This window comes from Notechis scutatus, chromosome 14 (genome assembly GCF_049901735.1).
Source record: "Notechis scutatus isolate UNSWTSFEM ecotype Mainland chromosome 14, rNotScu1.2, whole genome shotgun sequence".
Lineage (NCBI taxonomy): Eukaryota > Metazoa > Chordata > Lepidosauria > Squamata > Elapidae > Notechis > Notechis scutatus.
Genome location: NC_142022.1, coordinates 3,918,125 through 3,940,777, shown reverse-complemented (window position 1 = coordinate 3,940,777; position 22,653 = coordinate 3,918,125). Strand labels below are relative to the sequence as shown.

General features: G+C 45.5%; 1 protein-coding gene across 1 annotated transcript in view; it reads right to left on the bottom strand.

Annotated features, from left to right (window-relative positions):
• Positions 1–2,971: 2,971 nt before the first annotated feature.
• The window catches only part of NAALADL1 (N-acetylated alpha-linked acidic dipeptidase like 1), a 36,258-nt gene continuing 16,576 nt past the window's right edge, over positions 2,972–22,653 (bottom strand). The window contains exons 7-19 of the mRNA XM_026685390.2: positions 19,725–19,829; positions 19,149–19,234; positions 16,836–16,955; positions 15,767–15,852; positions 14,542–14,605; positions 13,722–13,789; positions 12,267–12,358; positions 9,415–9,505; positions 7,688–7,769; positions 6,731–6,904; positions 5,130–5,220; positions 4,205–4,297; positions 2,972–3,239 (exon numbers count right to left, since the gene is read on the bottom strand). Coding sequence (XP_026541175.2) covers positions 3,068–3,239; positions 4,205–4,297; positions 5,130–5,220; positions 6,731–6,904; positions 7,688–7,769; positions 9,415–9,505; positions 12,267–12,358; positions 13,722–13,789; positions 14,542–14,605; positions 15,767–15,852; positions 16,836–16,955; positions 19,149–19,234; positions 19,725–19,829 — 1,324 coding nt within the window. The 3' untranslated portion in view covers positions 2,972–3,067. The remainder of the gene's footprint in view (positions 3,240–4,204; positions 4,298–5,129; positions 5,221–6,730; positions 6,905–7,687; positions 7,770–9,414; positions 9,506–12,266; positions 12,359–13,721; positions 13,790–14,541; positions 14,606–15,766; positions 15,853–16,835; positions 16,956–19,148; positions 19,235–19,724; positions 19,830–22,653) is intronic.

The following is a 22,653-nucleotide window of genomic DNA, read 5'->3' as shown; positions in this document are numbered from 1 at the left end:
TTAAAGTTATGACGGACCTGGAAAAAAAGTACTCATGACCCATTCCTAAGTTCCAATAGCTGCTCTCCCTCCCCGAGTTATGTGGCTGCATTATGGCCACTAGACAACTAGGCACATTTAGCATTCTGTTAAATTCTGAGTTGGAAGGGGGCTTGGAGGTCTTCTAGTCCACCCCCCACCCCCGCTCAAGCAGTGGCAAGCCAGCACCTGGAAGGCAATGTGTGCTGCCCCCCCCACACCCCCTGCCCCAATCCCCTTGCCGTGTGCCATCCATTTGCGTATGCGTGCGCGATCTGTCCTGCATGCCATCCATTTGCGCAGGTGCACACGATCCCTCTGCACACTGCACATCTCTGCTTATGCACCCATGACCCCCAGCATGCGCTGTGCATCTCTGTGCATGTGCGAGTGTCTCCCACGCCCCCCCATGCATGCGTGCCAGATACCCGACAATCAGCTGTTGGGTGGCAGCGGACGCACGCATGCGCAGTAGGACTCTTCCGGGCGAACTCTGGCGTGCCGAGGGAAATGGCTCTGCGTGCCACATCTGGCACACGTGGCATAGGTCCGCCATCACGGCCTTATACCATTCCAGACAGGTGTCTGTCCAGTCTTTTCTTAAAAACCTCCAGTGATGAAGCTCCCACACCTTCTGAAGGCAACTTCTGTTCCCCTGGTTGATTGTTCTCGCAGCCAGAAAATTCCTCCTTATTTCCAGCTTGCTTCTCTCTTTGATTAGCTTCCATCCGTTGTTTCTCATCCTGCCTTCTGGTGCTTTGGAGAATAAGTTGACCCCGTCCTCTTCTTTGGGGCAGCCCCTCAAATACTGGATTACTGCTATCATGTCACCCCTGGTCCTATTCTTCACTAGACTAAATATAAAGGTAAAAGTTCCCCTTGCACACGCGTGCTCGTCGTTTTCTGGCTCTATAAAAGTAAAAGTTCCCCTTGCACACGCGTGCTCGTCGTTTTCTCATCTCTGTTACAAAGCCAAAGAGCCAACGCTGTCCAAATATGTCTCTGTGGTCATATGTGGCCGGCATCACTAAACGCCTTCAAAGGCGCACAGAATGCTGTTACCTTCCCACCTAAATGTTCCCCATTTTCCTACTTGCATTTTTACAGGCTTTCGAACTGCTAGGTTGGCAGAACTGGGACAAGGAACGGGAGCTCACTCTGTTATGTGGCGCTAGGGATTCAAACCGCCGAATGGCTGACCTTTCCAATCGACAAGCTCAACGTCTTAGCCACTGAGTCATCGCGTCCCTTTTCACTAGACAACCCCAATTCCTACAACTGGAAGGCTGCTCTCCTGTCCCCCCTGGTCCTTCTCTTCACTAGACTAGCCAAGGCCGGTTCCTGCAACAGTTCTCCGTATGTTTTAGCCTCCAGTCCCCTAATCATTTTTATTGCTCTTTTCTGCACGCTTTTCAGAGTCTCAACATCTTTCCGGGATCTTGGCAACCAGAACTGGATGCAATATTCTAAGTGTTACTTAAATACTTACATAAACATTTAAATATTTATGTAAATATTTACATAAAACCATAAATTACGTAAATAAATCCTTACATAGGGGTAAGCCTCGACTTACAACAGTTGATTTAGTGACTGTTCAATGTTACAATTGTTAACGTGACCATGGGGATGCTGCAATGGTCGTAAGTGTGAAAAACGGTCATAAGTCCCTTTTTTTCAGTGCCATTGTATCTTTGAATGGTCACAAAAGGTTGTAAGTCGAGAACTGCATGCAACCCCAGAAAATAAAGGCCTGAAAAATTGGCAGGATGCAACTGACTTTGGTTAGTGCTACTCGCTTCTTGCCTGACATCACAAAGAAATCCCAGGGCCTAATAGGCTAAACCCAAGGTCACAATCACAATCAACTTCCTCAATTGTTGCCCAAGAAGCCCTACAGATGGATCCGTGAGGGGGAAGAGTCCGCCTGCAGTATGATCCCAAAGCCTACCTTGCAGGACTGTTTTGTATTGCTCAGTGCAAAGCCCAAGTGTTGTGGGCCACCAGTGGCCAGTGGGGCTGGCGGCAGACTCGGACAGTGAGGAGGTTGGGGAGGAACCTGGGCCAGTCCTGGAGTCGGGGAAAGGCTCTGACGAGGGCTCTGTGTCGGAGGCAGAGATGGGGCCATGGCCGTCCAGCAGTTATCAGCTGCCTTCGGAGTCAGAGATCAGTGGGGCAGAAGAACAGCTGGAGCCTGTTCCCAGGGTGTGCATGCACAGAGCTGCCAGGAGAAAGGAACAGCTAAGGAACAAGGGTCGACTCAGGAGTAAAGGTACAGGTGGAAGGTGAATGGCCCCTCCCATGGGGAATAAAGAGGAGCGAAAGGGAAGGGGTGTTGGCAGGGGACAATTAGTTCATTTAATGAGGGTGAAGATTTATTCGTGACTCCTTGCCAGAGGTGGCATTCAGCCGGTTCTGATCAGTTCTGGAGAACCGGTAGCGGAAATTTTGAGTAGTTCAGAGAACTGGCAAATGCTACCTCTGACTGACCCCGCCCCTATCTATTCTCTGCCTCCTGAGTCCCAGCTGATCGGTTGGGTCTTTGATTGCCCTGCACAGGAAAATGGAGCTGGAAAGCAGGTCAGTGGGTTGAGGAGGGAAGGGGGATTTTGCAGTATATCCTTCCCCTGCCACGCCCACCAAGCCACACCCACCAAGCCACACCCACAGAAAGGGTAGTAAAAAAAATTGAATCCCACCGCTGCTCCTTGCCAAGTATTGTCTGCTACAGTGTGGCGTTTGGAAGCTATTGGCCTGGCAACTCTCCAAGCCTGATAAAGGACTGTGATTGTAAATCACTCTTGAAAGACTGGTTGCTGGGACTTTGCTGGATGTGAATGAAAGGGATTCACATTAGCCTAAATAAAAGGGGTTTAGCTGGGACGAGGAATCTGCTTCCTGATTTTGGGAAGCCTGGGTCAGAACACCAAGAGAATCGCGTCCAACGCTCAGAAAAAGTTTATAAAGTGCGAAGCTTTTATTTCTTCCAAAGACGTAAAGCTGGCTTGTCACAATCAAGGCTTCCCCAGGGAGCCACGATGAGGCCGGGTCATTCGGCCACGGGTTCAAGGAAGGAGGCTGCATTTTCCACCGCTTGGATAACTACCGTCAGGTGTTTATGGACGTGGTCCCACTCGTCCTGGTCTTTGGCTGCAGCCACAGCGTCGGCCAGGCCGGGGAAGGTAGCCACGGAAGACGAGCGGGAGGCCCAGATGACGTGGCTGCAGGAACAGAAGGAGAGAGATCCTGGTGCAAATTGCATTCAAAGGCAACAATACATACTAATTCTTATCGCCCGGTTCTACTGGAGGGCAGCCAGGGACGTCTATCGTGCAGGGTCAAAGAAAGTCAAGATGGCAGCTACGGCAGTTCACTCAAAACTCTGTAGATCCCATCAAAATTATAGAGAGGGAGGGAGGGAGGGGAGAAGGAAAAGAGGGAGGGGAGGAAGAGAGGGAGGAAAGAAAGAAAGAAAGAAAGAAAGAAAGAAAGAAAGAAAGAAAGAAAGAAAGAAAGAAAGAAAGAAAGAAAGAAAGAAAGAAAGAAAGAAAGAAAGAAGGAAGGAAGGAAGGAAGGAAGGAAGGAAGGAAGGAAGGAAGAGAGGGAAGAAGAGGGGGGGAGAGAGGGAGGAAGAAAAAGGGAGGGGAGGAAGGGAGGGAGGAAAGAAGGAAGGAAGGAAGGAAGGAAAGGAAGGAAAAGGGAGTGGAAGGAGGAAGGAAAAGGAGGGGAGGAAGGGAGGGAAGAAGGAAGGAAGGTAGGAAAAGAGGGAGGGGAGGGAGGAAAAAGAGGGGAGGGAGGGAGGGAAGAAGGAAGGAAGATAGGAAAAGAGGGAGGGGAGGGATGGAGGGAAGGAGAGAGGGAGGATGGAGAGGAGGGAAGAAGGAATAAAAGGAAAGAAAAAAGAAAAGAAAAAAGGAAGAGAGGGAGAAAAGGGGAAGCAATTAGAAAAATCAAAATCAGGAGGAATTAGAAAAAGAAAGGAGGAAGGAGAAGGAAAGGAAAAGAGGATTAAGAAAAGAAGAAGAAGGAAGGACATCCAATTTCAGATTGCAGGAGAACTTGACTTTTTTGAGCTTGTAGCAATGGGCTACTAATCATTGGAGTTGGGCAGACTCCAACCTTAGGGAGGCTCAGCCTGACTAAATGGGGAAAAAAAACCAGGTGTGTTTGTGGTGGAGTGAGTTACCTGTAATAATGCTTGTCTGGAAAAGCTCTCGGGTTCATAAATGTCCTTTCAAGCAGCATCAGCTGGTCGTTCACCATCCGCAGAGCGAAAGGGCTAAACGGATGTCAGGGATGAAGGAGAGCGAGAGAAAAAGAGAGAGGCTGGTTACCCACATTCCACTAAGCCTAACTGTGGCTTGTTCAGGAAACAGCTGTTAGCTAGTTTAACAGAAGATACTAAGCCATCTTGTGTTAAATTTATATTTACTGACAAAGAAATAAAGGGAGACTAGTCTAGAGATCAATATCTCATCATCTAGCCATACCCTTCTGGGATTCAAACCTGGGCTGTTTTGTATATTAGGTAAAGCATTCTGCAGTATGCTCCTTTCCATATTTGGATAGACCAAGTTGCCCAGATAGAAAAGAATACATACTAAGCCATCATTCATGGTTTCCGGGGCAGAATAATGGGGATATGTTGTGGCCAGCCAGCAGTGCTGGCGGCAGACATGGACAGTGAGGAGGTTGGGGAGGAACCTGGGCCAGTCCTGGAGTCTCTGCGTCGGAGGCAGAGATGGGGCCAAGACAGTCTGACAGTTATCAGCTGCCTTTGGAGTTGGACATCAGTAGGGCAGAAGAACAGCTGGAGCCTGTTCCCAGGGTGCGCATGCACAGAGCTGCCAGGAGAAGGGAACAGCTAAGGAACAAGGGTCAACTTGGGAGTAAAGCCACAGGTGGACGGTGAATGGCCCCTCCCATAGGGAATAAAGAGGAGCGAAAGGGGAGGGTATTTGCATAAGACAATTAATTCAATTCATTAGGGTGAAGATCTGTCCCTGACTTCTTGCCAAGTAATTGCTGCTACACTAAACGAACCGTTGTAAATCGAGGACTCCCTGTACTATATGGATGGGATTAGAAAAATGTGGAGGGGGGGGAATCACCTGGGAGAGTCTTCATTTTGCAAACCTGTGATGTGCTGGTTGAGGCCGGCAGCTGCAGACTGGAAGCGAGCGATTGCCTGACGGAGGGGGACTGGAACATGGAGAAGAAAAGAAAAGGGGAGGGGGGGAAAAGATGAATGCTTTTTATATTTCCTTCACATGTAATAATTTGAATGGTGGGACAACAGATGACACCTGCAATGGCATGAAATCTTTGATTACAGGGGCGTCTTCCAATCTTGGCAACTTTAAGACTTGTGGACTTCAATTCCTAGAATTCCCTAGCCAGCATGCAGAAAGGAAGGAAGGAAGGAAGGAAGGAAGGAAGGAAGGAAGGAAGGAAGGAAGGAAGGAAGGAAGGAAGGAAGGAAGGAAGGAAGGAAGGAAGGAAGATAGATAGATAGATAGATAGATAGATAGATAGATAGATAGATAGATAGATAGATAGATAGATAGATAGATAGATAGATAGATAGATAGATAGACAGATAGAGATATATAGATTTATATAGATATAGATATAGATATAGATATAGATATAGATATAGATATAGATATAGATATAGATATAGATATAGATATAGATATAGATATAGATATAGATATAGGTATAGTATAGATATAGATATAGATATAGATATAGATATAGATATAGGTATAGGTATAGGTATAGGTATAAGTATAGATATAGATATAGATATAGATATAGATATAGATATAGATATACTAGCTCGATACCCATGCTTCAATACGAAACTATGTGATTGCGGTATTATTTACTGCCTGGTTCAGAGAGCAAAGCCCATTCCATCCTAGCACTGATGATGTTCTCTAGTTGGGTCATGAAAGGTCTGCAAAAACCCCACACACCAAGCCTGAGAACACAAAGGACCCCACAGTCCTTCCCCATCTCCCTCCCCTTCTCTTTCTCCTCCTCCCCTTCCTCTTCTTCCTCCTCTCTGCAGATACCTCTCTCTTCTAGCATTGATGATATACCCTAGTTGGGTCATGGGACAGCAACCTCAAAGAGCACCAAGCACCCCAGAATCCCTCCTCTCCCTCTCCCTCCCTGCAAACCCCATCCCTTCCAGTACTGATGATGTTATCTAGTTAGGTAATGAAATGTAATGAAAAAACCACCAAACTCAGAAAACACTAAGGACCACACAGTTCTCCTCCTCCTCCTCCTCTCTGCCAATACCTCTCACTTCTAGCACTGACAATGTTACCTAGTCGGGTCATGAAACGTCCGCAAGAAAACCATCAAGCTCAGAGACCATCAAAGACCCCTTCTTCTCCTTTTCTCTCTCCTCCTCTTCCTCCTCCTCCTCCTCCTCCTCCTCCTCTCTGCAAACCAATTCTACCAGTAGCACTGATGATGTTTCCTAACTGGGTCATGAAATGTCTGCAAGAAAACCACCAAGGTCAGAGAGCACCCAGGACTTCCTATTTGAAGGGGGTCTATAAAGGCTGCGTTCACCGCCGTTGATCAGATTTCAACTTGGAGGGGGGAAAAAAACTGTGAAGCCGTGCCATCTCCTTCCTTGCTGTCTCTTCCGTACCACAGCCCTGTGAGGCAGGCCACTCTTTCCCCTCCTCACCAAGAGAGATGCCATGGTTGAGGAGGTCCGTCTGGAACACTCGCTCAGCCGTGTCGTACATGGCTTGCAAGGTCTCCCCGTAGTCGTTCATGTTGAATGGCAGGATCAATGCCTCTGCCAGGCGCAGCAAGACGTTGCCGGCCGTTTGTGCCACGGCCCGGTGGCTGGTGAATCCTGTGGGGAGAGAGGGGAGGCTGACCGACTGTGGCGTCTGGGAAGCTTGCAGTTATACCCTGGGTGTGTCAAAAAATACAAGATGGCGGCCATCCGCTTTTGATGGGTGTTGTGATTAGCCTTGCTTATGAGTTTGGTCTGCGGAAGGTGAGACAAACCCCCATGTGGGAATTGAGCAATTTCACTCAAAGATGGAATCACCAGGAGACTGTGAGTTCTAGTTCCACCTTAAGCATGAAAGCCAGCTGGTTGACTTGGACCAATCCAGAGGTGGTATTCAACTGGTTCTGACCGGTTCTGGAGAACCGGTGGCGGACATTTTGAGTAGTTCAGAGAACCAGCAAATCCCACCTCTGACTGGCCCTGCTCCCATCTATTCTCTGCCTCCCATCGAGTCCCAGCTGATCGGCTGGGTCTTTCTTTGGTCTTTCTTTGCCCAGGAGAACAGAGCTGGAAAGCAGGTTAGTGGGGTGGGGAGGGAATAGGGATTTTGCAATAACCTTCCCCTGCCATGCCCACCAAGCCATGCCCACCAAACCATGCCCACCAAACCACACCCACAGAACCGGTAGTAAAAAAAAATTGAATCCCACCATTGCACCAATCACTCTCTTGCAGGGTTGTTGCTCCAGGGGAAAAAAGAGGAAGAAGATCTGTGGCAGATCCTTTTGCCTCCTTGAGTTATCAAAATAATACAGATGGGATCCAAATAAATGAAATAAGTAAATAAAAAACAGTAGCCTTGAGGTCTGCCTGCCTGTCCCACCGCCCACCAATCGTTACCGGGATCGATATATCGATCTGCGTAGTCAAAGGTATCGAAGGCTGTGTGGTAGGCAGGGTAAATGCGTGCCGACGTTTTGCTCTGGACAAAAAAAAGAAAGAAAGAAAGAAAGAAAAGTAGATGTCAGCTTTGAAATTCAGCTGCCACATTTTTTTTAGAGAGAGTTAGAGGAGTTGAAAAGTTCAAGGTTATTCTGTATGTGGTATTAAGAATTTCCAGTGGCAGTTAATTGGTTCTCGTGATTTATGTAGTGTAGAAGTGGGAGGAGAGAAGGGAGGAGAGAAGGTGCATTCTGTGTAATGCGCGAAAATAATTTCACTTGGGAAATTGCCTTTGACATGCCGGATCTGTTTCTAATAAATCAATTGGAGAGATAATGGTCTCGGAGTGATTTATATCATGGATACTTTCTGGATGCCTTACAGTGGAAAGGAAAGAAAACACACATCACAATGGGCTTCCTGGCTTATCGAAATGTTTTCTTTCCAACTTTCCGCTGTGATTTCCTTGTGCTGCCGCCTCCACCTGCTAAACTGATCTGCCTTTCCAGAGCTCAGTCCACCAGAGCTAGGAGATGCTACCCAGCTGAGGTTCTTCAGATGTTAAGCAGGAAATTAAAGGAAATGGGAGCTATAAATGGAATGCAGAATACTGAACACAGGTAGTCCTTGACTTGCAATGGTTAATTTAGTGACCAACGTTACAATTGTGCTAAAAAAAATGACTTGTGGTCGTTTTTCAAAATTATAAGCTTTGCAGCATCACTTGACAACAGTTTTGCTTTAGCAACGGAAATTTAGGCTCAATTGTGGCCGTAAACCAAGGACTACGTGCATAATCTTTTCTCTAATTTCCCATTTTTAATGTCCAGGTGCTCGAATGTGGGGGAAAACATGTGAAATACAGGGGGTGAATTAGCCAAAGCAAATGCATTTAGAGTTCAGTTCAGCTCTTCTTCTTCTCTGGATTCCTTCCATTTCTGGCCTCAGGCCCCCCCACTCTCTGGGGTGCAATAGACACACACACACACACACACACACACACACACACAAACACACACACACACACACACTGTGATGACCCGGAGTGTAACACAAACGTAACAAAATCCAAAATATAAATAAATATCCTTTAATGCCTCCAACTTGGCCCCACTGTTCAATAATTTTCCGTTGGAGATAAAAGGTACTCAAAAATAGTCTTCAAAAGAAAGCAATACAGTCTGAACTTAATAAGCAGATAGAAGTGAAATAAAAAACCAAAACAAACTACAATGAAGGAATTTCCACAACTGGGACCAAGATAAGTAATTACTAACTTCAAGGAGATAACAAGGCACAGTCTGTTGGAAGGACGCCAACCAAGATAACTTCAGCCCAAAATAACACATGCTTTGCTTCTGGCAACATTGTGTTTTAACCATCTCTCTTATATACTATTCTCCCCAGCTGCAACCAATGAGGGAGATCATGGCTGCTTCCTCTCTCATAAGCCAAGTTGTTTCCTTCTCCGTTCCTCCCTGAGTGTCCTAGGATGAAGAGGGGATGGTCCTGGTTCTTCCTCTGACTGCCCAGCCGGTCTCTGCCCTTCCCCAGCCTCCTCCACAACCTCCGGATCCACACCTCCATTCCCTGTCGGCTGTTCCACCTCTCCCTCAGAGTCTGACTCTAACAAGGGCATGACACACACACACATACTCAAACACATATATGCCCCAGGGACTCACCCGATCGAAGGTATAAGCGATGTCCATCGCGGTGATGCCCAGATAGTGGATAAAAGGAGCAAAATCACTTCCAGCCCCCAGAGACCCCAAGCTGCAAAGAAATCGAGCAAGCAAAAATCCCACCTGAGTTTGCACAGAACATTTCAAGAATTGAGGCTACGTTGCCGTCACTTGACAAACTGGGTTCCTTTGAATCTTGGTTAGCTTGGTTTGTGTGAACCCAAATGCTTTGGTTTGTTTATGGGACAACGTTTTGAAGAAGGTGAATCTCTCCCATTGTATTGAGATTGAGTACTGGCGGTTTTATGGGCACACACTGGATTTCTCTGGGTGGGTTTTGGATTCCTTGGTGGTCTCCTTTCCAAAGTGCTCACTAGATTGGATCATGTTCAGTTCTTGTCTACCGAGACAACAGAGTTACTCCAGGGCTTTGTGCCAATGCAGAGTGGGTGGCCTGGTCAGTTTAAGAAAGCTACTGGTCGTGTTTGGACAAAATGAAAACATTGATTTATTTTGTTATCTGTATATGTGAGTCCTTGTATATATTTGAGAGAGAGAGAGAGAGAGAGAGAGACAGACAGACAGAGAGAGAGAGAGAGAGAGAGAGAGAGGGGGGACTGTAAGTTCTTGTTAGAAATTCTGTATATAGCCCTACAGAACAAACAGTGCACAGTCCACATGTGCCTTTCTGCTTAACGGCAAGGAGGAAGCAGGAAACTTTGCTCGGAGTCAGTAGTATAAGATGCAGCTACAAATTTTATAAGCAGTGCCATCTACTGTCACTACTCTGAATAGTGCTATCGTTGCACAAAATACATGAACCATGTATTCCATTGTCTAGTTGTGACTGGTATGAAATCTGTCTCTCCCCGTCTCTCCTTCTCTCCCCCCTTCCTCTCTCCTCCTTTCTCTCTCCCCCCTCTCTCTCCTCTCCCTCTCCCTTTCTCTCCTCTTTTTCTCTTTCTTCCTCTCTCTCTCCCCCTCTCTTTCACTTTCTTTCTCTTTCTCCCTCTCTCCTTCTTACTCTCTCTCTGTCTCTTTTTTTCTCTCTCCCCCTTTCTTCCTCTCTCTCTTTCTCCCTCTCCCTCTCCCTTTTCTGTCTCCTCTTTTTCTCTTGCTCTCTCCCTCTCTTTCTTCCTCTCTCTCTCTCTTTCACTTTCTCTCTCTTTCCCTCTCTCTTTCTTCCTCTCTCTCTCTCTTTCTCTCTCTGCCCAACCAACCATGCAGGATTGTTGTCACGGGGTGGGATAAAAATCAAACCAATCAAATCAGTAAATTTTGCATAGTTTCTACTAACTCCAACCCTTAAGAAGCCAATTCAGAAAGTTGTGTGATGCCATCCACACAAGGGTATTTGTAGACACTCTCTGGTTATGGGCAGGCTGGCGTAAGGACTGGCATTTATGCAACCCCAAGATCAAAAGCAACACACTATGGTTTAAACAGCCACGATGGATAAAATGTAGTCCCACTCGTTTTGTGAAGTTAGCCAACCCCTGCTTAAGATCTAGAGGTGCTGCCAATGCATTCACAACAGCTCAACCTGGATTACAGGTAATCCTCAATTTACGACCATCATTAAACCTGACAATTACAGTCATAAATCATGTGAGTCATAAAATGAGCCATCAATAATCATATGATCAACCTGATTTTATTATCTTTTTCATGGCAGTTGGTTAAGCAAAGGGGGCAATTATTGTTCACTTATGGGTGCTTTTTCTCAGAAACCAGAATCAAAGGCCAATTTTCAGCAAAAACATTCTAAATTGAAGTCACGTGACCTCGGGATGGTGCAAACAACCATCAATGTGGGTTGGTTGCAGGAGTGTCCAAAATGTGGTCACACCCTAGAATTGTATTTGCTCAAAATTGGAAAAGTGAAGAGATTCCTACTGATGAAAAAAACGTGATCAGGAAAATATTAAACTGTGCAGAAATGAATAGCAATAGCACTTAGACTCTACACTGCTTCACAGTGTTTCACAGCCCTCTCTAAGCGGTTTACAGAGTCAGCTTATTGCCCCCAACAATCTGGGTCCTCGTTTTACCCACCTCGCAAGGATGGAAGGCTGAGTCAACCTGGAACCTGGTGGGATTTGAACTGCCAAATTGTAGGCAGCTGCGGCAGAAGTAGCTTGCAGTACGGCATTCAGCTTTGTTCGGGTATTTTCCCACGTCATGGTAGTTGTGCTTTTAAAGTTGTAGCAACGTTTCGGCAGAATCTCATCTGCCATCATCAGGCTTCTCTATAGTGTACGTCTGTGACAGACGAACACAATACAGACGAACCCAATAAGGTATGGGAACTATTTTATCAATGGCTAGAGAAAAAAAACATGAAAGCTAGAAATAGCCAATAGATCAGTGAAATAGAGAAAGGTTGGTATAGGTTAGTAGAATTAAATATGTTAAGAAGATGAGTGTTATAGTGATAGAGATATTGAGTATATTAATAAGATAAGAATAGAAAATTAATACCAAAGTAATGAATATGGTTGTAATTTTAATTGTTATTGCACAAGGTATTTGTACTCAGGCAACACACCGTTAAATGGAAGATGAAATGTATGTATTTTAAATCAAATTAAAAACTTACTTTAAAAAAAAAAAATGGTCACATGACTGCATGGGGGGAGGGATACCAGAACTTCAGCACTGGCTCCCCTTTATGACTGTCATAAACTGAGGACTACCTGAAATTCATCCCGGCTGGGCTACTTGAAGAAATGAATGTATGGGGGGGGGGTATGAGGTCCATGCACCCACCTGCTTACACAAACAAGCACACACCCAAGTACACACACACACACACACACACACAAAACACACACTGACACAACCTCTTTTACCTGGGGATTATTCCGTAGACCGAGCTACTTCTGTTGAAATGGCGTTTCCAGTTTTCATAGACAGATACCGAAGCATCGGCTGGGGTCTTGACCTACAGAGAAAGGAGGTCTTCAAAGAGGGTGCAAAATTGGCATCTTTTAAAAATAGGGTGGTGCTCTCCAGCTAGAGAGAAGAAATCCATTTGGGTGGTGATGAAAAAAAAATCTGTTTTGTAAATTTCGTGCCCAGAGTGATGCCATCATTCTTGGCAGTTTCAAGATGGGTCGACTTCAGCTGTGATGACCCGGAGTGTAACACAAATGTAACAAAATCCAAAACATAAATAAATGTCCCTTAAAGCCTCCAACTTGTCCCCACTGTTCAATAATTCTCAGTTGGAGATAAAATTTATTCAAAAATAGTCTTCAAAAGAAAGCAATACAGTCCAAACTTAATGAGCAGGTAGAGGTGAAATAAAAAAACTAAAACAAACTACAATGAAGGAATTTCCACAACGGACCAGGATAAGTAATTACCAACTTCAAGGAGATAACAAGGCACAGTCTGTTGGAAGGACACCAACCAAGATAACTTCAGCCCAAAATAACACACACTTTGCTTCTGCAATGCTGTGTTTTAATCATTTCTCTTATATACTATTCTCCCCAGCTGCAACCAATGAGGGGGATCATGGCCGCTTCCTCTCTCGTAAGCCAAGTTGTTCCCTTCTCCGTTCCTCCCTGTGTGTCCTAGGATGAAGAGGGGAGGGGCCTGGGTCCTCCTCCGACTGCCCAGCCGGCCTGTGCCCTTCCCCAGCCTCCTCCACAACCTCCAGAGCCACACTTCCACTCCCTGTTGGCTGTTCCTCCTCTACCTCAGAGTCCGACTCTACCAAGGGCATGACATCAGCTCCCAGAATCCCCCAGCAGGCTGAGGAATTCTGGGAATTGAAGCCCACCCATCTTCAAGCTGGCAAGGTTGAGAAACTGCCCATATTTAGATGTAGAGAAAGGTGAACAGAGGAAGTAAGCTGTGAATCTCTAAGTGATCTGTGCTGAAGAAAGTATTTTACCTTTCTCTCAGGCCCCCCTCCACCATGAAAAGTTTTGATTCTCTCAAATTCACTCTCCTGTTTTGCTAGATCCCAAAACTGGTTCGCTTCTGCATTTCATTGGTTCATCCCATCCTTCTTCTATCCAGGTCAGAAACTTCAAAGGACTTGGCAGCTGCGATGACCTGCTCTTCGTTTAGAAAACGTTTGATCCCTTCTACGTTAGGTTCCATTCGAGCCACCTTAATATTTCTCCTCCAGTCTGGTGCCCTGAAGATTTATATCCTTTCTCCAGCACCTGACTCTGAGGTATGCTGTTCCTGGAGAGGGAGGCTCGGCTGGGTCTCCCAGGCTTTTGTTACCCCAACGAAGAACTGTATTTCAGCAGCTGCCCTCCCTCCTCGCCTTCACCTTCTCCCCTTACCTGCTGAGTAGCTGCAAACACGACACTTTGGGCTGGGGGTGTTCCTTGGACCCTCAGAGTGGCATTAGCTGGAGAAGGAAATGCTGAGCATTAAAAGAAGATGCTGAAGGGTTACGCTTCTCATACCTCTCTTTCTTTCTTTCTTTCTTTCTTTCTTTCTTTCTTTCTTTCTTTCTTTCTTTCTTTCTTTCTTTCTTTCTTTCTTTCTTTCTTTCTTTCTTTCTTTCTTTCTTTTTCTTTCCTTCCTTCTTTTCTTCCTCTTTCTTTCCATCTCTCTCTTCCCTTCCTTCCTTCCATCTTTCCATCTCTCTCTTCCTCTTTTTCTTTTTTCTTTCCTTTTTCCATCTCTTTCTTTCTTTCCTTACTTCCCTCTGTCTTTCCATCTCTCTCTTTCCTTCTTTCCTTCCATCTTTCCATCTCTCTCTCCCTCTTCTTTCTTTCTTTCCTTCCTTCTTTCCTTCCTTCCTTCCTTCCTCTTTCTTTCCTTCCATATCCTTCCCTGTCTTTCCATCTATCTCTGTTCCTCTTTTTCTTTCTTTCCTTCCTTCCGTCTTTCCATCTCTCTTTCTCTCCCTCTTCTTACTTTCTTTCTTTCCTTCCTTTTTCCATCTTTCTTTCTTTCCTTCTTTCCTTCTTTCCTTCCATCTTTCCATCTCTCTCTCTTCCTCTTCCTCTTCTTTCTTTCTTTCCTTCTTCCATCTTTCTCATTCTTTCTTTCCCCTACCCACAGTTATGAATTTAATTTAATTTCAATTAACACCCAGGACCACTGAAAATAGCCAAAGCATAATCCTGATTGTACCACATGTGAGACACTTACCGAAGACAGCAATATCCACGTTGATGTAGGCCACGCTCCTCTCTTGCAATTTGCTGAAAAATTCCTACGAGTGAGCGAGAAAAAAGAGAGGACTCAGTGCCCTCCAGATGTTTTGGACTACAGTGTCCACAATCCCTTGCCCTTTCACTCTGCCAGGGGCTGATGGAGCTCCAAACATCCAGAAGACACCAAATGATCAAGGCAGCTATTGTTTAAAAGTGAAATAATATATAAGAAGCATACTTAAGATTTACAAATAAGCCCTCAATTTACAATCGTCCATTTAGCAACAGTTTCAAGTTACACTACCACGTAAAGAATTGACTTATGACTGGTCCTCACACTTATGACTGTCACAGCATTCCCACAACCACATGGTCAAGATTTGGGGGGGAGGGTTGGAGGGGGAGATTTGGGAGGATCTACAATTCAGAATTATTGTTGGGCATTTGTTTTAAAGTTTTTGAGATTTGAGATAGTTTAGTATAGCTTAAAATGCCAATGGGGGACATCTGGATTCACTTAATGACTGCAGGATCCACTTAACAACTGTAGAGATTCGCTGAACAACGGTGACTGTACGATGATTTGCTTAACAATACTGGCAAAAAAAAAAAGTTGTGAAATCAGGTGAGACAACCGCCTTGCTCCAGATGATGCTCCAGATGATGGTTGTAAGTCAAGGGCAAAACGGCACCACCATCTAGATATATAATTGATGTATAGCATAATAAATAGAATAAAACGTTCAAAAAAACCCTATGGATCTTAATTTCTTTTCTGAATTAGGAAATCCAGGGGATGAAACGCCGTTGGGAATTTTTTTCTCTTGTTGATGGCACATCCAGAATTCTGCAGTTTCATTGCACGGACCCCAAGAAAGAAGGGAGAGGTAGTGTCAAGGCACCAACAATCCACCCCCATTCAAATCGTAAGTCTCTAACCACATCTCTCAGAGGTTTTTTTTTAAAAAAAGATTTATTAGGAGTGGCCATGTCGGCATTAGCTGGGTGCAGCCGACACTAAAATACATCCTTCATTTCCCCCTTGACCCTGGTCTTCCCCTCACCCCATGTCCAATGGGACACATCCATAGCCAAGAGTCATCAATCATGCTCTCCAGTAATAATCTTGTGTGCCAACAGCTTTCAGGCGATTATCTGAGGCATTTGAGGAATGCACTGACAGGGTGTGTGTCTCCTCATGGCTCGGCTCTTTTTCTTACCTCTGTGTACTCTGTCGAACCAATGAGGCCAAACTCTTCAGCACCCCAGCTGCCGAAAATGAGGGTTCTTCGTGGGCGCCACTTCCCTGCATGAGAAGAGAGGGAAAGACAACTCACAGAGTGAATTCTCAACCCCTTCATGAGATGTGCAAGAACAGGAATAGAACGGAGGCATCCCAGCAAGGGCTCTGACCTACCAGTACCACCCACTTAAGATGAGAGAAACTACAGCTCACACCCCAAAAGTGCTTTTCTAGGAGGAAACTGGACTTCCTTGTTTTTTTTCATAGAATAACATAGAATAACAGGGTTGGAAGGGACCTTGGAGGTCATCTAGTCCAACCCCCTGCTCAAAGAGGAGAATCTATTCCAAAGATTTAGCACCTCTGCCTAGGATCGAACTCACAGCGCTCCACCTTCTTCAGCTCTGACTGGATGGTGGGGAATGGAAGGATTTATATATTCCTTGCAGACAGCTGGTCATTTGCATCCCTTTAGGGATCATTGAGGCTACTTGAAGGTTTATCTGTGTCCTCGGGGTCACCTGAGTAGTGCAAATGGGGTGTGAAAGGACCCATTTACCTGAGAACACAAATTTATCTGAGGACACAGACAAACCTCCAAGTGGCCTCAATGCCCCTCAAAACGAATGCAAGTAACCAGCTGTCTGCAAGGAGTATAAATCCTTCCATTCCCCACCATCCAGTCAGAGCTGAAGAAGCTTCTTGGATGAGAAGTGAAATGTCTTCAAAGAAAAAAGAAGAAAATTCAGATCTCTCCTCTCCTCTCCATTCCATTCTCTGTTCTATTCTATTCTATTCTATTCTATTCTATTCTATTCTATTCTATTCTATTCTATTCTATTCTATTCCTTCCAATATCTGTTCTGTTCTGTTCCATTCCGTTCCACTCCACTCCACTCCACATTTTCTATTCCGTGCTGTTCCATTTTCACACCACACATTTAAATCAAATTAGCAAAGGGCCTCATATCCATGTTTGTCCCATGTTTTTTTTATTCATTACCTTTTTAAAGCCTCCCCCCCTTCTCCTTTACATGCAAACTCACCTTCCTTCACCATCTTCCCCAAAATACGCGTGATTTCAAGCATGACAGCCGTTCCGCTGCTGGGGTCAATGGCTCCATGAACCCAACTGTCCCGGTGGTTCCCATACAGGACGTACCTATCTAGAGGAGGAGGAGGAAAACAGCTAGTAGTTGTGGAGGAAACTAAGAGAGAATTGAGGGAAGAACTTACACATTTATATAACTCAATGAGAAATATTTCATAGGGAACCGTATGTTAAGGAATTTACTGATTAACAGCCTCCAAAATACTTTAAACTTACAGCAAACATAAGAATTAATTAAATACTTATTTCAAATTGTAAAGACACACAAGCAACACACAAAATTCAATTAGATGACATAAATCCATCCATCCATCCATCTATCTATCTATCTATCTATCTACCTACATACATATATATAAAAGCGAAATACCACTCACACATCATCACAAAATCTCCAGAACTGTGAAGCCTACAAACTTGAAATTTGGCACGTTGGTTCCTCTTGACTTCTAGGTGCTCAATAAGAAATGATTTTTCAAAATGACCCTCAGAGCATTAGTATTTCTTATAGTATTATTATAAACATGTTCCGATGCTCCTTCCCACCTGAAAAAAAATATCTTCCAAATGCAAAACACAAACAGAGGAGAGGAGTTTCAGTTTCACAGCAGCACCAAGCAGCTTTAGTACAGAACAGTTGAGCTAAGGCATGCCCAGGCTCCTTGCTGTCTCCTTCTTCCTCACAGAGCAAATACTCAGCCCTCAACTCTCCCACACACTGACAGGATGCTAGCCAGATGAATACCGATGGATTCTGGCAGGCAGAGGCAGAATTCCCCCCCCCATTATTTTGTTCCCCTAAAACTAACCTCGATCACATAGTTTTGCAGCAAAGCACAGGTATCGAGTTCATATAATTAGAACACTCAGAATTCAAACAAACAGACTCAATTCACATCCCTTGATTTAATCAACTGCTTCTCGGGAATTGTTGGAATTCATTGCTGGAATATATTTCTGTACAACAACTACAGGCAGTCCTTGACTTACAACAGTTCATTTAGTGACTGTTCAAAGTTACAATGGTACTGAAAAAGAGTGACTGTTTTTCACACTTTGCAGCATCCCCATTATGGTCACCTGATCTAAATTCAGATGCTTCGAAAACGGACTCGTATTTATGACGGTTGCAGAGTGTCCCAGCATCACGTGATCCTTTTTGCAACCTTCTGATGAGCCGAATGAATGGGGAAGACAGATTCACAACGACCGTGTTTCTGACTTGACAAATGCAATGATTCACTTAACAACTGTGGCAAGAAAAGTTGTAAAATGGGGCAAAATTCACTTAACAAATGTTTAACTTATCAGCAGAAATGTTGGGCTCCCTTGTGGTCATGAGTCGAAGACTAGCTGTAGAGTAGTATTCCGCCATTAGATGACAGTATTTACAGCTTTACACACTTTATACTCTTGTTCTGAGTAGTTTCCTATTTCCTGTTCCAGTGAAATAGTTGAGCAGTAAAGCACCTGGTGAATGTGCTCTTTGTTTGCTCTGTGTGGTGCTTTATATAAACAGCACTTCTAAGAAGAGTCAACACAGACACACACACGCACCCACACCTCTCAAATGTCGCCCTAGACTAGAATCAACCACCCCACTTAAGACCCACACCAAGGACAAGCTCCCCTTATAAAACAGCCCTTTTGTACCCCGTTTCTCTGTAGCTACCCCCTCAGACAAACCTCTTTACTTTTGGGAATAAATACATCTCCTTTCCTCACAGCTGTGTGGACTTCATTTTGAGTTATTCTTTGATTTATTATTGATTTATTCTTATGGCTGTTTTTCACACCTATGACCATTTCAGCATCCTCATGGTCACGTGATTACAATTCAGATGCTTGACAACCGACTCATATTTATGATGGTTGCAGTGCCCCAGGGTCACATGATCCCCTTTTACGACCTTCTGAAAGAGCACAATCAATAGTGAAGCTAGACTCGCTTAACAACGGTGTTACGAACTGAGCCACTGCAGAGGATTCATTTAACAACGGTGGCAAGACAGTTTGGAAAACGGAGCAAAACTCACTTAACATATTTTTCACTGCACAACATAACTCTTGGGCTCAACTGTGGTCAAAAGTAGAGGACAACCTGTGCTTGGTTCAGGAAAAGATTTACAGCTCGTAGCAAATGATGTTCAGAGAATTAAAAAGGTTAAAGGACACTTCCAAGGATCCAGAATGGACCTGCCCAATGAAGAGAGGAGGGCACAGAAAAGAAGAAGGGACAGTAGCTCACCTGGTTCCACACTTCCTCGTATCACCCCCAGGACATTGGAAGATGGTTTGATCTGTCTCCAGTTATAGACGCTCACCTGGACATTGCTGGGATGCAAAGAAATCTGGGTTTAATCAATTGCAATGGGACACGTGCAATTAATTTGGGGTGAGTCACTTTTATTTCCCCCCCCCCCGATGATCAGCTGTTCTGTTGCTTCATCCAGGAGGCTTCCCTGAGGCCCAGGAGGCAAAAAGGGGCACGTGGGGGGGGGGTTGTGCCCCCCTCACGCTCCATTTTTTTGTCTTCCTGGGCCTCAGGGAAGCCTCCTGGGAGCAAAAACGCCTCTGGGGGGGGGAACGGGGGGGATGCTGCAAAAAAGGAGGAGGAGGAGGAGGAGGAGGAGGAGGAGGAAGGAGAAGGAGAAGAGGAGGAGGAGGAGGAAGGAGGAGGCGCCACACCCACCTAGTCACATGGCCATGCCCACCTAGCCACACCCATAGAAGCAGTTGTTAAAAAATTTGAATCCCATCCCTGACTTTCACCCTATCCAGCTTCTTGAGATACTCCCATTTAACATCTCGTAGGTGTAACTACCTGGTGTTAGAAAAGCTCCCACTTTCTCGGAATCCAGGTCCAAGGTGGTAATCACAGCCCAGGGCCCCTTGCCAGGCAGCCTTCGCTTTGGGTCCATCAAGGTTACTGCAAACCAAGATACAAAGAGTCCACAAAAGCTGGATTAATTCACCAAGAGGAAAAAAAATATCCAGAAGTCACAATGAGTCAGCATGTTTCTTACGTCAAGTCTTAGAACATACAACATATAAGAACAAGACCGAAAGGGATCTTGAAGGTCTTCCAATCCAACCCCTGTTCAAGCAGGAGACCCTATGTCATTCAAGACAAATGGCTGTCCGGTCTCTTCTTGAAAACCTCCAGGGATGAAGCACCCACAACTTCTAGTGGCAAGCAGTTCCACTGGTTAATTGTTCTCATTGTTAAGAAGTTTCACCTTAATTCCAGGTTGCTTCTCTCCTTGATCAGTTTCCATCCGTTGTTTCTTGTCCTGCCTTCTGGTGCTTTGGAAAATAAGTTGTGCCCCTCCTCTTCTTTGGGGCAGCCCCTCAAATATTGGAACCCTGCTATCATGCCCCCACTAGTCCTTCTTTTCATTAAACTGGACCTACCCAATTCCTGCAACCATTCTTTGCATGTTTTATCCTCCAGTCCCCGAATCATCGTTGTTTTTCTCTGCACTCTTTCCAGAGTCCCAACATCTTTTTATAATATGGTGACTAAAACTGGTTGCAATATTCTAACTATGGTCCTACTAAGGCTTTATAAAACAGTACTAATACTTCACATGAGTTTGATCCCTTGGTTTATACCACCAAGGATTGTATCATATCATATCACCTCATACTTAAGTGATTGTCCACTTAAGGACTCCAGAATCCTCTCGCAGTTGCTGTGTTGAGCCAAGTTTCACCTAATCTGTACGTGTATATTTGGCTTCTTTTTTGCCTAAATGTAAAACCTTACTTTAAGACTTGTGGACTTCAACTCTCAGGATTCCCCCCTACTCAATTACAGATACAGATTAACAGAGTTGGAAGGGACCTTGTAGGTTGTGTTGTGAATCAATAAAAGTTACTAGCATAAATGCAAATCAGGGTTTGGGAACCTGCACACCTGATTGGCCCTTATACAACAACTAGGGATTGGTCCATAGGTAGTCCCTGATTGGCCACTATTTGGACACTTCTCATTGGTTATAAGTTTAAACTTATTGCACATGTCATTGGTTAACAAGGTAGCAGATAACCCTATAAAAGGGTTGCTGTTGCCCATAGCCTTGCTCTGTTCTATTCTATTTACAATTATTAAAGAGTTGAAGTCACTGGTCAGATGTCTGGTCTCCATTATTTTCCAAACTTAACACTGGCGACGAAGGTGGGATACGGAGACCGAAGAGCTGACTGAGTTACAGAGCAACCAACAGAGCACGTGGTCGAACACGCACCATCAACGGCAACATGGCCAGCGGTGCCGTACCACCCGCTCCATTCAACCCAGAGACCGAAGACTGGGAGGCATACATGGACCGGTTCCAGATGTTTCTGGAGACCAACAATTTAAAAGATGCAACAACAGGCAAAAAAAGAGCTATCTTTCTAACTCACTGCGGGCCTACCGTGTTTAAAATGGCAAAATCACTTGCCAAGCCAGCAGAGGTAAAAGAAATGGACTGGGATGTCCTCGAGCCCTTACTACGGGCTCACTACGCGCCCACCGTGCCAACCTTAGTCAGAAGACACGAATATTACCAGAGGGACCAACGGAAGGGCGAAAGCCTTGCCAATTACATCGCGGACCTCCGCAACCTTGGAGGCCTCTGAGGATTCGCCGACTTAGAAGAAGCCCTCCGGGACCGCCTGGTTCTAGGCCTAGAAGACGGCACGATCCAGAGCAAAATTATGGCTAAGGGGGACATCAGCCTCAACGATGCCCTTAAAGAAGCCTCGGCAGCGGAGGCGACAAAGAAGTCGGCGGCCCGGATGCGCCGCACCAACGCACCGCTACGTAAACTCGCCAATGATACCTCGCCTCGCTCAGAGAGACACCCGGTATCGACTCACCACGAAGACCTAGAATCCCCATCAGAAAGCGATGAGGAAGAGGTCAACCGACTCCGAACGGAACGAGACCAGTTCACACAACCCTCATTCCGACCGTGTGCAGGATGTGGGGCGAATCACCCACGATCCAGCTGCAAATTCCTCGACGCACTCTGCCGAAATTGCGGGAGACGAGGTCACATTGCAAAGGTTTGCAGAAGCAAACAAAGCTCCAAACCCCGACAGGCCGAATGCCAATCTTCAGGATTCTTCAGCACACACCGAGAAAAACTGAACCACCAATGGGGAAACCACTCCTACAGAAACAAGCCGTCCACCACTTCCACCAGGCGTGAAGAACCCAGGCGGGAAGAGACCCACCAAACAATCACCATTGGCCACGCTACATCCCTTGATGCCGGGAAAATCCGAGTAAAGGTCGCCATCGAAAACAAACCTTGCGTGATGGAGGTAGACTCGGGATCTTCCCTCTCGATGGTGTCGTGGAAAACGCTCCAACAGCTCATTCCAACGATTCGCCGCCAAGACCTTAACCCTCAAAGGGTTATACTCAAAGACTATCAGGGCAACCGAATTCCCGTCGTCGGGTCCCGCAGATTCCAGATCTCTTTCAAGGACCGTACCGTCGCTCTGCCACTGACTGTCATGGACCGCGACAGGCCTAGTCTTTTAGGCCTTCAATGGTTCAGGCCGCTCGGAATTACTGTAGCCGGAGTCCACTGAGCCGAGAGCAACGATTGGGAGGAGGCACTCGTGCAAGAATTCCAAGACGTTTTCGCGAACGGACTAGGCAAGTACAAGAGGACCCCGATTTCGTTTAACTTGAACCCTGAGATAGCACCCATCCGCCTTAAGCCACGTCGGGTGCCATTCGCCTTGAAGCCTAA